We start from the raw sequence: 15009 nt of genomic DNA on the forward strand, positions 1-15009 counted from the left end.
CCAGTTGTCTTATATAGAGTTAATTATTGCTGTGATAAAATCCATGCGTTGATTCAACGAAGGCGAACTATGTTAGTTTTATAATTGAAAATTTTATCGAAACGTGAAAGAATATCACGGGAAAGATATACTAAACGTGCATAAGCATGATTCGCGCAATATTTTATTTGTTATCATTACAAAGGCCAAAACGTCTTTAACGATATTTTAATACCCACACCAACTCCTCGTTGGGAAAAAATAATAATCAAATGTGTTTGAATCGAAAGTACTATTTTACTTCCTAGTTGGTATTTTTATAGGCTGTTTGAATCAGAGACAAGAGTAAACAAACAAGCGGATTCTCCAACGCAAATGAGTTCGAAAATTCATATTTAACTATTATTTAATCTTTTCGGGACGAACCGGGAACGAGGTGGCTCGAGTTTGTTGACTTCTAGTCAGAGTTTAATTAGGATAATTAACCACAATTTGAGGCTGGTAATAACAAAGGAGCCAACTTTTCTCTTCTTGTTTTGAAGGAGTAAACCTAAATTTTAAATCTAAGTCGGTTATTTGTTATTTTATAAAAAAAAACATATATAAAATTTCATCAATTCATACACCATCGACTGAATGTGAACGATCATTTGGTTATTTGTTATTTGTTATTTTTGAATGTGAACGATCCCATTTGGTTTGGGAGTTATCACCGATTCATACACCATCGACTGGTTTTCCTTATGGATCAGTGTATGCAAATTTAGACTTCTTATATTCTCAAGTCTTCTCCAGTTCCGGGGGATTAAGTATTGGATATTTGTTGCTTTGGATACTTTGGACAATTTGGAAAGATAGGAATAAAAAGATATTTCAAGGAGTCGAGGCTGAGCCAATGGATATTATAAATCAGGCGACAAACAACAAAATTTTGTGGAAGGAGGCGAAGTCCTTTGCTGTGAATTTGTTGCCTCCTCAGCCACCCACAGAGGATAGAGTTATTTCTGTGTGCTGTAAGGTTGATGGTTCCTGGAAAAGTTCGGATCCTTTAAAGGGCTTGGGATGGTGGTATGGTACTCACGATGACAGGACGCTACGTTTGGGCGCTCGCAGTCTTCGTCGTAGTCCTTCTTCCCTTCATTCGGAGTTTAATGCTTTGCTTTGGGCTATGGAGTCTCTTCGGGCGGCAATGATTGATTGTCAGAATTTTGAGTCAGATAGCGCTGAATTGGTGGCGATGGTGCAGACTCCGGATGACTGGCCAGCTTTTTCACATTTATTGGAAGATTTTCACTCTCTCAGATCATCTTTCACTTCTTTCTCCCTGACCCAGATCCCGCGATTGTCAAACGTCCGTGCAGATCGTCTAGCTCACTCCACAAGACCTTTAGCTTCTGAAGTCTCTTTTGTAAACTCGTTCGCTCCAGTTTGGGCAACCAACCCGGGAGTTTCTTTTTAATTTATTTTAATGTTTGGTTGAAAAAAAAAAAAAAATTCATCAATTCTAATACTACTAATTAATGTAGATCTAACTCATATCCAACAACTAACTTATATATTTAGTATATCAGTAGGGATTTGCCATATATGTTAGTATATTACCAAAGAAACTTGTCAATTTCTAGTGTTGCGTTGTAATTTGTACAACCGGTATCAACGTATGTACATCAGTATCGGTAAATTAAAATCTTATTTTAATATTATATTAATATGAATTCAAATTTAATTCACACTCACAAAGTTAGTCGAAAATATCACATACTTGTATATTATTTAAGAAATTTGTTAATTTTTCAAATTTCATTCTCATCTAAAGCACACTTTGCAGACTTGTATTTAGTTTAAATAGAGCAACTAGGAAAAAAATATGAGGAGGGAGGACCATCAAACCTATTCAAACGTTTAAAAAATACAATGAACTAGATAATAATTTGCGCTATCAGCGCGGAGAATTTTTTATTTATTTTGTTATTTGTTAATATTATGTTTATGTTGTATCATTCATTTACATGTTATATAATATAGTACTATATGGTGAATTTTGATTCATATTAAATTACTAATAGATAGGCCTGGAAACTACTACTGATACCCGTATTAGACCTGTTTTTTTGTTTGTATCCATCCCGAAAAAGGTACCCGCAGCTTTAGGGTCGAGTGAAGGGTATAATAATTATATTATCCATAAATAATGATCGAGTATCGGATATTAATTTAATTTTTGAGCGTCTCATTACCCGTTTTATTACCCGACTCATAAATACACGTTAATATTTTATAGAATAATGTTACCAGTGTGAGGAAATATTTATGTAAATTTGGATTTGTTTGTTACAAAATAATAGTAGAAAATTTATTAATTCTATATATTTTATAAAATCATATATTTAATTTACTTAAGGTCATACTTTGATTTCGACTCGTAGTTGGTACTACTATTTTGGTTTGGTGCAATATCAAATTCGTTAATTATACATTGATAAAGCCAAAAAAAAACTAACAAAACNTTTGTTAATATTATGTTTATGTTGTATCATTCATTTACATGTTATATAATATAGTACTATATGGTGAATTTTGATTCATATTAAATTACTAATAGATAGGCCTGGAAACTACTACTGATACCCGTATTAGACCTGTTTTTTTGTTTGTATCCATCCCGAAAAAGGTACCCGCAGCTTTAGGGTCGAGTGAAGGGTATAATAATTATATTATCCATAAATAATGATCGAGTATCGGATATTAATTTAATTTTTGAGCGTCTCATTACCCGTTTTATTACCCGACTCATAAATACACGTTAATATTTTATAGAATAATGTTACCAGTGTGAGGAAATATTTATGTAAATTTGGATTTGTTTGTTACAAAATAATAGTAGAAAATTTATTAATTCTATATATTTTATAAAATCATATATTTAATTTACTTAAGGTCATACTCTGATTTCGACCCGTAGTTGGTACTACTATTTTGGTTTGGTGCAATATCAAATTCGTTAATTATACATTCGGTAAAGCCAAAAAAATCCAACAAAACATGTATTGACCCGTGATTTGGTATTACAAATTGATGTGATCGTGTTTAGAGATCTTAATATACCAAATTTACAAATTGAAGTTATTGGTATAACATGTTGTATATTAATTTTATAGGTGAAAATTACAATTAGGTTATGTATATTATCAATATTATACACTTAGTATTGTTTATATAGTGAATATTGTGTATAAACAATTAAGTTTTAGCCAATTAAATAGTTTGTTATTATTTCCTAAGATTTATGAAACAATAAATAGAGTTTTATTATTTTGTAAACAAATCTAAACTTTTCTTTTGTTAGTTATTAGAATAATTAAAATATAATAGCATTTTCGTAATATGTCACATCAGAACTGGTTAAATTTTTAACAACATAGCTTAAATAAGTATATAGATATATTTTAAAAATATAAACAATGTTGTATCCTAATTTTAATATATATTTGTTATTATTAAATGATTTAGATATGTAAATATTTAATTTTAGTTTTATAAATAAATTTTAGTTTTATAATTTTCTAAATAGTTTGTTATTGTTTCCTAAGATTTCTGAAACAATAAATAGAATATGTTTAATTATTTTATTACATAATTTCGAAATAAATTTATTATTATTTTATTAAATAATTTCAAAATTATTTTATTATTAATTTCTTGTAATCTAATAAATTAATAATTAATATTTTTTTGGATAATCATTTTCAAGTTACAACAAATTAATATTAAGATTTTATTATTATATTTAGTATTAAAATAGCATTTTATTTAATATTTTACATGGAGTAAGCTTATTTGTTTAAAGGGTTGATTAAATAAGTATATAAATTATGGTAAAACTGTGTGGTACATATAATGGTAGTAGTTGTTCCTAAAGTCGCTAAAAAATTAATTTCTTGAATTCTTACTTTTTTTTCTCTATATTCTACTCTTTTTTTGGGTTGGATTCTACTTTATATGATCTACTTTTTCTCAATTTTAAAAAATATTATAAGTGGTAATTTTTATGAATTAAAAATTTTTAAAACGAGAAAACTAATTAAAATTATAGTCAAGTCTCACATGACATCAATGTCTAAAAATAGTTTTTTCACGTGACTTCATTTTCAGTTTCTGACATAGGCACATAGCCACGACCCACGAGTATTACTTTTGGTAGATTACCTTCGCCAAGAACATATAAACAAATACAACTTAGAGAAATATGTTTCTGATAACTGAGATTAGATTATTTGACACTTTTTAAGACGCCATCATATGACTGCGATATATAATAACAAACACTACATACACTTTTTAAAACTTCAAAATAACAAACAATACATACACTTCTTAAAACTTCACATGGACATAAAAACCAAACAACAACGAGAGTTAACGTGCATATAGTTGTGACAGTGATATACATTTAAACTTATAACAATGCAAAGACAATTAGGTCTGAGCAATGTACAAAACTACAAATCATAAACACCAACAAATGGCATGACACTAGAACCAATCCAAAGCTTGCCATCATTTTCTTCCACATCACTTATATACCTTAATCTCTTTCCCTTATCCTCAAGTACCACCAAAACTTCTCCTGATGCACTCAGCTTCACGGCTTTAGTGTAAGGTGTTTCATATAACAACGAGTTTAAAGCGACCCAAAATTCTCCATTCAAGTTTCTTCTGATGTTGTCAGGGTAACCCGGAAGCACAGCAAACACATCTTGAGTTCCTGCTTTTGGACCAGAGAGCCAAAGCCTTAGGATTTTGCAATTGGTTGTTTCGTCTACCAATACGAAAGACCGGTCTTTGCTTAGTGCAACGCCGTTTGCAAATGAAATGCCATGTAATAAGACCGTTGCTTTCTTGCTTAATATGTCATACTTGATAAACCTTCCAGTTTTATCAACGTTTAAAAAAGAACTGAAGTATTCCCTGAGCATGACAACACTTTGGAGTTAAATCATCATCATTAAGAGAAAAAGATAAACCAAGATTCATGCATCAAAGTAAGAAATTTCACACTTTTGAAAACATAGATAATAAGAAAGATGAAACTTTTAGGTTGCTTCTACTTCATGTTACCATCTCTGGAATTTGGAACTAGCATCTGTGAAATAAATTACATCATCCTGCTCATCAATGTCCAAATCATTAGTGAAACAAAGCGGCTGTCCCTCAGCTTCTGTAACCAAGGGTTTGGCTAAACCACCAGCAGGACCAACAATAAGAAGGCCAAAGTAAGCATCCGCTATGTAGAGATCTCCGGTTTTCTTATGGAACCGCAATCCTAAAGGTCTTCCACACACATGCTCCAACTCAGGTGCAAAAGAGTGAACACACATCTGCCTAGTAACCATTTTCACAAGTTGTAACAGATGAGTACTAATCTAACGAGTGTTATGAAAATGTATTGGTATTCACTATATATTTTTGGAAAATAAAATAGTTTTTTTTAGAAAATAAAATAAAATCACCTATGAAAATGTATTTACTATATATTTAAAAGGAATTGTTTTAAATAAAGCTGTTGTTATGTACTTAACTATATGAAATGCCATGAAAAGCTTTTTTTGAATCCTCAGATTTACTTACATGTTAGAAAAGATTAATAAATAAAATTAGGAACAAAACATCTACAACATATCTTTACAAATGTTTTAAGATTTTTTTAATTTAAATTACTATTTTTTTGGAAGATTTTGTTTTTGATGTCAGAAAGAATTTTTATCCAAACATTAATTGGTCGTGTCTTAGCAGACGTTGCAAAAGGATCCGCAGGTTCACCAATCATTGATGGTTCTAAAACCGCTAAGCTTACAATCAATTCATTCAATATTTCCCTTTTTAGAAGACAAATTAACACATTTTAATATCTATTCTATTTTGATTTGTTTATCTAATATGCGATGAAAATTTCTCTTAATTTCATTATCACAAAATAGGCAGTATATGAAACATTCAATAGTTACACTTTAAATATATTATTTAATAACATATGTTATCACATTTTGACCTAGGTGACGGGACTTTCTTACTTTTACCATTGGACCAAGGCGACTTGGTTCACTTCTGATTTTATATTTGTTTAAAATATTTAATAACTATTTTTGTTAATCTAATATTAGAAAACAACATATATATATATATATATATATATATATATATATATATATATATTTTGCTTAATATAATTAATATATATGGGAATATAATGCATTTAGTTTGTGTAGTTGGTTATATATTTCTAAACTTACGATATACTCATGTATTGTTTATACGTCGTGCAGCTGCACATCTCTTTTCTTACAAAAATGCTGAAACATATACACATATCACTAAATCCTAAAATTATGTTACCTCTCATCAGTTTATACTGAAAGACAACAATTTTGACAAAACATTGAGTAATCACTTCAGTACTTCCACCATAATCTAAATTATAGGGATAAATTCAGAATCACTCATTGAAAGTTGTCAATGTACCTATTAGCCGATGTGTAAGCGAAAACTGTCCATCCAAGTGATTTACCGCGCCATTTCAATACTCGACCGTCGGCGACACCAACGTACGGACCTTCCCCTGCTGGATCGAAAGCTATACTCTCCGGACCGGAGGCTCCGGTTAAGTTAACCACTTTGGCCAACGGGAAAACATCACGCGAACCAGAGATTCTAGGGGGTACGAAGGTACCATAACCAGTTTGAGAAGTCGAGACAAGGATTGTGAGAATTGTTACAACCATTGTTAAAAATACTGTAACGAGCATCGTTGTAATGGACTCAGTGTCTAAAATACAAGAAAAAAAACGCTGCAACGTGTGTAAGGTTAATATTTTAATTTGTTAGGTGAAACCTGTAATATATAGAAGAAAAAAAAAGTCTCAAGGCGGAGTATATCTGTATATATAGAGATCGTTGAAAGCAGTTGTACGTGAAATACAGGTGTACATGAAAGGGGATGGGACTAGTATGTTTCAGTATTGAAAATTTCTATTCGTTTGGGACCGACGTTGAAAACTAGTATGTTGAAACTTCAAACAGAAATAGAAAAAAAAATGTGTTACGTCCACGAATCTCTTTTTATTTTACTACCATAATACCGTGAATACTAAAAATATTACATGCCCCTAGGCAAACTAAAAAAAATGCCCCTTAACTTATAGAAAAAATTTTACTGATTTTTTTTAGGTCTTTTTGGTTCATATAATTTTTTTTTGTGCCCCTTTCTAGCTTATAAATTTTTTTTTTTGCTTTTTTCTAGCTTACAAAGTCTTTTTTTGTGCCTCTTTTAACTTACAAATTTTTTTTGTGCCCCTTTTTAGCTTAAAAAGTTTTTTTTTTTTATATCTTTTAGCTTACAAATATTTTTTTTGCCCCTTTCTAGCTTATAAAGATTATTTTTTTTGCTTTTTTAACTTACAAATTTTTTTTTGTGCTCCTTTACTTATACGTATATGCTCTTTTAATTTTTGTACCTAGGGCGGTCGCACTGTCCGCCCTCCTAGTTAAGCCGGCACTGTATATATATATATATATTTTATGCTAATTCTTACTAGGAGATATAATAACGTTCTATAAATACGTCAGCTAAAGGTAAAAAAAACTGAAAAATCTTCTAAATAATGCTGAAATAACATGTAAATATGTAAAAAGAAAACATGCCAAAATATATATATATATATACGACATTTTAGCACCGTATAGAATCATGTTTTGTACATGTTTTAGAAGCAAATGCATTAAAAGGATATTGTTTATCCTATGAAAAGTTTTCAAAATATAGATTTTTTTTTGTTTTTTAATAAAAGAACATGGCATAATGTTATGTTTTGTAAAAAAAAAAAAAAAAAAAAAAAATGTTATGTTTTGTTTAGTTAAATATAAAAAAATGTCGAGGCGATACTATGACATAGGACAATTCTTCTCTACAACTTTTAATATATTTTTTTGACGTCAATCTTAGTTTAACTAAGCCAAGATGAACAAGATTAGGAATTAGATGGAAAATTTGTAAAGTACCAAAAAAAGAAGGCAAAAAATGAGGACATACAACCAACAAGCGGTACCAAAATTAAATACCATGAAGCCAAAATTAAAAAGATGTCCAGAAGGTACATATATACTAGTACATAGGAATATTGGAACCCGTGACCTGAGGTCACTGATTATGCAAAGAAAATTAAAGACTCTTCTGCTGCGGTCTCCCACTCCAATTTCCAGTCCAAAATCTTTTTCAAAACGTAATTAATTTCAATCACTTGATGGCTAAATTAAAGGATGGACATGCCTTAGGTTTTCTGAAAACTCCAATATTGTTTTGAGCTTCCGAGGCAAGAAACCACTCTATTCAACTGATGAAACTGCATTCACTCTACAGCCCAAATTATGGAGTTAAACTCGGCTTGTTTTTTTTCCAAAAAAGGCTCTTCTACAGCTTTTGCTTTATAATGTGTTTTTTGACTTTTTCTGTTTTAAAAAACGGATGTCTCTGAAGGAACACGCTAATATTTATACTCAAAATGCATAATGACTGTTTCAATACAACAACTTAAATTACCATCATAGCAGATAAAAGGGGAAAGATGTAAAATTTTATGTACTTACTTATAGTGTGCAATACATACTTTAAATCTGATCTCATTTTGTATCAGATCAACGTAAATAAACCATGATAACACGATATGTTTTCAATTAGCAACGGATATATTTGACTATAAAGTTTATCATACTTATATATTACTTAAAATGGAATTCCTTACATACTTATATGATTCAAGTTTATTTTCTCGCATGTAAACAAGCACTGATTTACAGATATATAAACATTTATTAATATATTCAAAACACATAAAATACAACGTAACGCGATCACTCACTTCCGACCAACTCTTGTGTGTGTGTGTGTGTGTGTGTGTGTGGCTTAAAAGGAGGGTTTTAACAACACAAGAGTGGGAACCGAGACATCTTGGGTAATTTAACTCAACTAATTTGGTACTCTTTTTCTTTACTTATTTGATACTTTTTTTTTTGCTACTTATTTGATACTTTAGTTACGCATGTGTTGTATATTAGACTAAGTCAAAAGTGGTATTATATGTCATGGTCCCCAGCAATAATGCAAATAAAAGTACATGATATTGATAACTCAAACGTATATAATTATTAGACGTTGTAATAAATAAATAAATAAAGTAAAAAAAGAAAGAAAAAAAAACCTGTGAGGAGATGTGTAGCTAGGCAAACTTAAACCAGACGTGATCACCGCCGCACCACTTGAGAATACGGCCGTCCATGACCGCAGCATAAGGACCTTCTCCTTGTGGATCAAACTCAATGGTCTCTGGTCCATCAACAGGAATTGGAATGGTCTTAGCCATTGTCAATACATTTTTGGTGCCCCCTAAAATTTCCGGCGCAAGAAAGGTCCGAGATCATGGACAAGACGACCTACACATCCGGAACCGCGAACCACGAACCACGTCGGAACTTTCTGATTAAGCGGCATTTTTTTCCCGGATCATAATATGTTGTTGATTGAGACGTATGTAACTTACATTAAATGTTGTAGCTCAAATACAGGTGAAGTAATTATACTCCCTCCATTTTATAATATAGGATGTTTAGTGAAGTATTTTTGTTTAGAATTTTTCAATTTTGTATGTAGATTTTAGATTAATTTTATATTTTAAATTACGCAGTTTTGTTTATGATTGATTAAACTTTTTAAAAGTAACTCTTTTTTAATACGTGTGTTTTAACTAAAATATCATATATTTTGAAATGGAGGAAGTATAAGATCCAAAAAAATGTGAGTTATATATTTTTCTCACTTGTTTTGTGGATGCATGGATCCAAAAGAAAGAAAAGCGTTGATTTAACGAAGGCGAACGATGTGACTTTATTCAATGAAATTTATTGAAACGTGAACGAAAATGGTGAGTATATCTGTTATCATTACAATTAACGTTTTTGTTTTCTTTAAATAATATGTGATTTAACGATATGCATGTTTATTTAGACAAAGTTCTCATCAGAAAAAAATTAGATACAAATTAAAAGAGAAACATGGATATAAATTGTGTTTGAAAGTATTATTATTAGTTGAAATGTATTATTCTTATATAGACTCTTTGAAAGAGTCTAAGTGAATTCTCTAACAGAAGTATGAGTGCGAAAGTTTCAACTGTCTTCCCGGACCCGACCAAAATCGAAGCCGGCTAGACCATATATGGTTTAATTAAATGGATTCGTTGCCAACTAATTTAATTTTGAAGTCAAACCCGACATAATATTAAAGTGTAGTTACATTTCACATGACTTCATTTTGGACCACATAAGTCAGAGATGTGTCCACCTCTCTATCGCAAATATGAGTTAGAAAGTTCGTCTGCGTTCCCGGACCCGACATAAATTGACGCCGGCTATAGCCTATATGTTTAAATTTAATTGATTCGTTATCTGTCTTATTAAAATTGAAGTTAAACCCCACATGTCATCAAAGTGTAGATACACTTCACATGACTAATTTATTTTCGACCAAATAAGTCATAGATGATCTGTCCACTTTTATTTCTTTTGCTCAAAAAAATTACAAATGGTTATGCATTACTTTTTTTTTTTTCTGACGGCAAATAATTTAACTACTATGGCAAGAAAAACATGTTGATGTTATGACGTTGTTAATCTTTTATTATAGCTTACTAGATGAGTATTCGCACACTATGCCGATTATCTTTTGATGATATGAACAATTATATTTTTATTGTCAATATCAAATCGTGTATTGAGGATAATCAAAAAATACAAACTATAATGATCAATATCATGTGACTGAAAATTTGAAGTAGCCACCACACATGATTGAATCTTCTTTTTCTCTGACACTATAACAGTAAGAAAAAAAAACTGTAGTAAATTTTGCCAATTTTCAAGTCTCACAATCTATTCTACCTGTTAAGAATCAAACACAAAATGTCCAGTTTCTTCTTATTCTATAGTAAGATTAAATTAACAACACACATACCGGTTCTAGGTACATAAAAAAAAAAATTAGAAACAACATCACTCAAAGACAAAATCCTTAAGATTCACCACAGTGAGAATAAAATTGCAGTCCCTGTATAGTTGAGCAGAAAGAATCATAGAAAAAAGGTTTGAAAAGAAGGAAAACAACACAACAATGTAAACTTAAGAGAGAATTTTTATTTTTCTTGTTTGTTATTAAATGATAATAAATATAATCACTTACAAACTATAATAAGAATAACTAATTAAATATCGTTCTCTATATATTCATGACTCCTTCCTTATAAGGATTTGTTTTTTTTCGAACCTGCTACACCGAACCAAAGCAAGAAATATAGGAATAATTAAAGAAAAAAGTAAGCAAAACATAGCATGCAAGCAAAAGAAATAAAACATTACTAATGCATTAAAATAGTATACGTAAGCTACAAAAAAATAACCACTTACAACCAATATAAATTCGTTCAGGAAGAGTTCCAATTAGTACCCATCAGCTATTTGGAACAATAAGCATACTTATCAGTTCCAATTAGACAATTTCTAGATGATGTTAAGATTGTCTTAAAATCAATATAAGACAATATTCTTTTTTAGGAAGTTCAGTCCTCTGCTATTTTCAGTATTCAAAACTATATTCTAAAGCCAAGCCTCGTTGGTGATTTCTTCAAAAGAGTACTCTCTGAATATGTTTGATCTTCAAGTTTTCGTTTCTTTGTAGTTGACCTTCATCTTCCACATCTTCGTTCACTACCAAAAAAAACAGCCGGATGTGAAAGATATTATAAAAGAGCAGTTACTACAAAAATCAAAGCAAAGAAAGGCAAAAATGATCGAAGTAGCAGTTACTACGAAAATCAAGCAAGGGAAGACAAAGAGATCAATCAAGCAACATAAAAAAATTCAAAATGATTAGTTAATTTTAGTCATGGATATGTGGCATTCTCTCTATTACTGATGTGACAGAAAGATGGAGAGAGTTAGCCAACTTTCATAGTATATATTTAAATATATTTTATATTGCTAACTATTATTTAAGCAGATTTAACTACATGCAATATATATACAAAAACTATATGCAATATACACGGTCAAGGAGGGATGGTTTTATGAATATCGACAACAAATAATTCTTTCTACAATAAAAAAAAATAATTTACAGAGTTGGATTTTATCTTAACCTACATTCATGATGAAGACGTTAAAATATCTAATCAACTTTGCATCCATCAGTTGGATTGTTGGAAGATAGCGTTTTTGAAATATGACAAAAACGAACGATGTTAGTTGCATCACTACAAAAAAAAACTGCTGTATAACATCATTTATTTTATATATTTATATCATTTTTAAATAATATAAAAATAATTTGTGTCACTTTTAAAAATGATATACTATTTGTTGATGCAAATAATTTATATCAGTTTACTTTTAATCGATGGTAACTTAAATCGATTATAACAAATGATGTCAATTAATTGTGTCAGTTTTGTAAATGATTTCAAAATTTGGTATCATTCATAGATAACAAATACTAATAAAAGAATTTTTTTTTAATAATACAAAAGTTGAATTAAATATTAAGTGATTATAGTTATTATGTCATTTACAAAAATGTTAAATATTAATATCAATTACCAATATTTGATGTTAAAATAAATTTAATTTTCATAAATGATTATAATAATTGTATCATTTCCGATAATCAATAACAATAATAAAAATAATATTGCGTAAAATAAAATTAGAAAAAAAAAACTTAAATTTCATAGAAGAAAAAACGAATACATTACGTAAAAGTTAAAACTAAATTCCAAAACCTATATACAAAAGTAAACAAACTAACTATTGAACCCAGAAGATTTCAAAACTCTTCTTGTAACTTGAAGAATCCTTTGCTGAACAAGTAATTGAGCAATATTCACCTTACTTCAGTCTCCGTCCATGGGATTTGATTTAGTGTGTGTACGTGTTTCATGTTGAATTTCGTGAGCCTGTTGGTCTTGCAGAACGGATATGGACATTGATCCTAAAACAAAACCAAAGATTTTTAGAGTGTAATAGATTAACTATAGAAAAGTTAATATCTCTTTAAAATTTATAGATCTAATTTACCTTTACAAAGAGAAAGTCATCATCTGCTGATCACCGATCCTTAACAAGCCTTGGAAAACTTCTCGTCTTCAATTCCTTTGTGTATGTTTCTCATCTAATTGTTTAAAGTTAATATATGGGAAGAAGTTTTTACTAAATAAAGTAAACTGGTAGCAAAAAAAAAACGAAAATGATAGGATTTTCGAAAGATTTGTCATTTGTATTTGATTTACTTAATTTGGGAAATATGAAAAATAGATATTATGTTTGTTATGTTTCCAAAAAATATTTAATCGGAAGGGTGGTTACAACTGAAAAAAAAAAACATAAAGAAAAAAATGGGTTGGTCATTAAAAAAAACTGATGTAAAATTCTAAAGAAGTTACCATCATATAAAAGAGGTGATACGAAAGCTATGTATTATTGTCACTTTTATAGAAGCTTGCAAGCAAGTATATATTTTCAAGTTAGTTCAAATTATTTGTATTAGTTATGTTATGTACTATACATGTCGATTATTGTTTTATTGATATAATCATACCTTCTTCATGATTGATTTTTACGTACCTTCTGTTTCAAAATAAAAAAATGTATATAGTAAATAAAATTATTAATATTATTTATTTTAACAGCCGTTTTTATTGATGTTTGAAGACTAAGTGTCCATAATGCTATTAGCTAAAGTGTGGAGGACACTCTGAAAGATTCAAAGGGTTTGACTTCTAAGTCATTTACCCGGGCACGTGTGAGGTCATTGCCACGTGCGAAGGAAGAGAGAAATAAAGGAGCCTTATAAGGAGTCTCGATCTCTTCTCTCTCGAGTAGTCTTTTGTTTTTACTCTAAGTTGTAATCGTAACAGAATTGGTAGCTCAACAAGCTCCGGTTAAAAGAACCACCGCGAATAGTGAATTCCGGAGTAATATCTCCGGCCAGACGTAGGCTCTATCTTGGAGCTGAACTGGTTAAATTCTCGTGTTTCTTTCTTTCGTTACGTTTTCTTTTCTGTTTCGCATTCGCACGAACGAGAGTAATCGTGAGAGTTGTGAGTTGACCGAACGGATCTATGGAATAGATCGTACAAAGTGGTATCAGAGCATAGGCTGTTTGAATTGGATCAGGTTGATTCGGAGATGTCGAATACGAAGCTGAAGGTGGATCAATTTGATGGATCTGGAGATTTCTCACTCTGGAAGACGAGGATGCGCTGGTGGAACAAGATCCGTTTCCACCGCTTACCGGAGATGAAGAGTTAGATCCAACCGCCAAGAAGAAACGAATCGAGGATGAGGCTAAGAGGATTGAGCAGAGCAAGAAGGCTATGGATATCATCTTCTTGAATGTGGGGGATAAGATTCTGAGAAAGATCGACAAGTGTAACACCGCATGGGAGGCATGGTCTAAGTTGGAGCATCTGTTCATGGTGAGAACTTTGCCTAATCGTGTGTATCTGCAATTGAAGGTATACACGTACAAGATGCAGGAATCAAGATCTATCGATGAGAACATTGATGAATTCTTGAAGATGATCGCAGATCTGAGTAACTTGGAGATAGAAGTTCCTGATGAGGTCCAAGCGATTCTTCTTTTGAGTTCTCTTCCAGCTAAGTATGAGATGCTGAAAGAAACACTCAAGTATAGCAGGGACAAGATACGGTTTGAAGAGGTTGCGAGTGCTGCGAGATCAAAGGAGCTTGATCTTAAAGATGTCTCAGGCTCGAGGCCTATTTCAGAAGGTTTGTTTGTTAGAGGAAGGACTGAGACGAGAAGCAATCAATCAGGAAAAGGTAGAAACAAGTCTAGATCAAAATCAAGGGATGGTAAGAAGATCTGTTGGATATGCGGTAAAGAAGGGCATTATAAAAAGCAATGTTACAAAT

At 30.7% G+C, this 15009-nt stretch overlaps 1 protein-coding gene across 1 annotated transcript; it reads right to left on the reverse strand.

Annotated features, from left to right (window-relative positions):
- Positions 4291 to 6881, reverse strand: LOC104712366 (protein STRICTOSIDINE SYNTHASE-LIKE 10-like). Its single transcript, XM_010429260.1, has 3 exons — positions 6499 to 6881; positions 5098 to 5361; positions 4291 to 4947 (listed from the first exon to the last, which is right to left on the reverse strand). Exons 1-3 carry the CDS (start codon positions 6780 to 6782, stop codon positions 4479 to 4481), a joined length of 1017 nt encoding a protein of 338 aa, XP_010427562.1. The 5' UTR covers positions 6783 to 6881; the 3' UTR covers positions 4291 to 4478.

Source organism: Camelina sativa, chromosome 9 (assembly GCF_000633955.1).
Source record: "Camelina sativa cultivar DH55 chromosome 9, Cs, whole genome shotgun sequence".
NCBI classification, from domain to species: domain Eukaryota; kingdom Viridiplantae; phylum Streptophyta; class Magnoliopsida; order Brassicales; family Brassicaceae; genus Camelina; species Camelina sativa.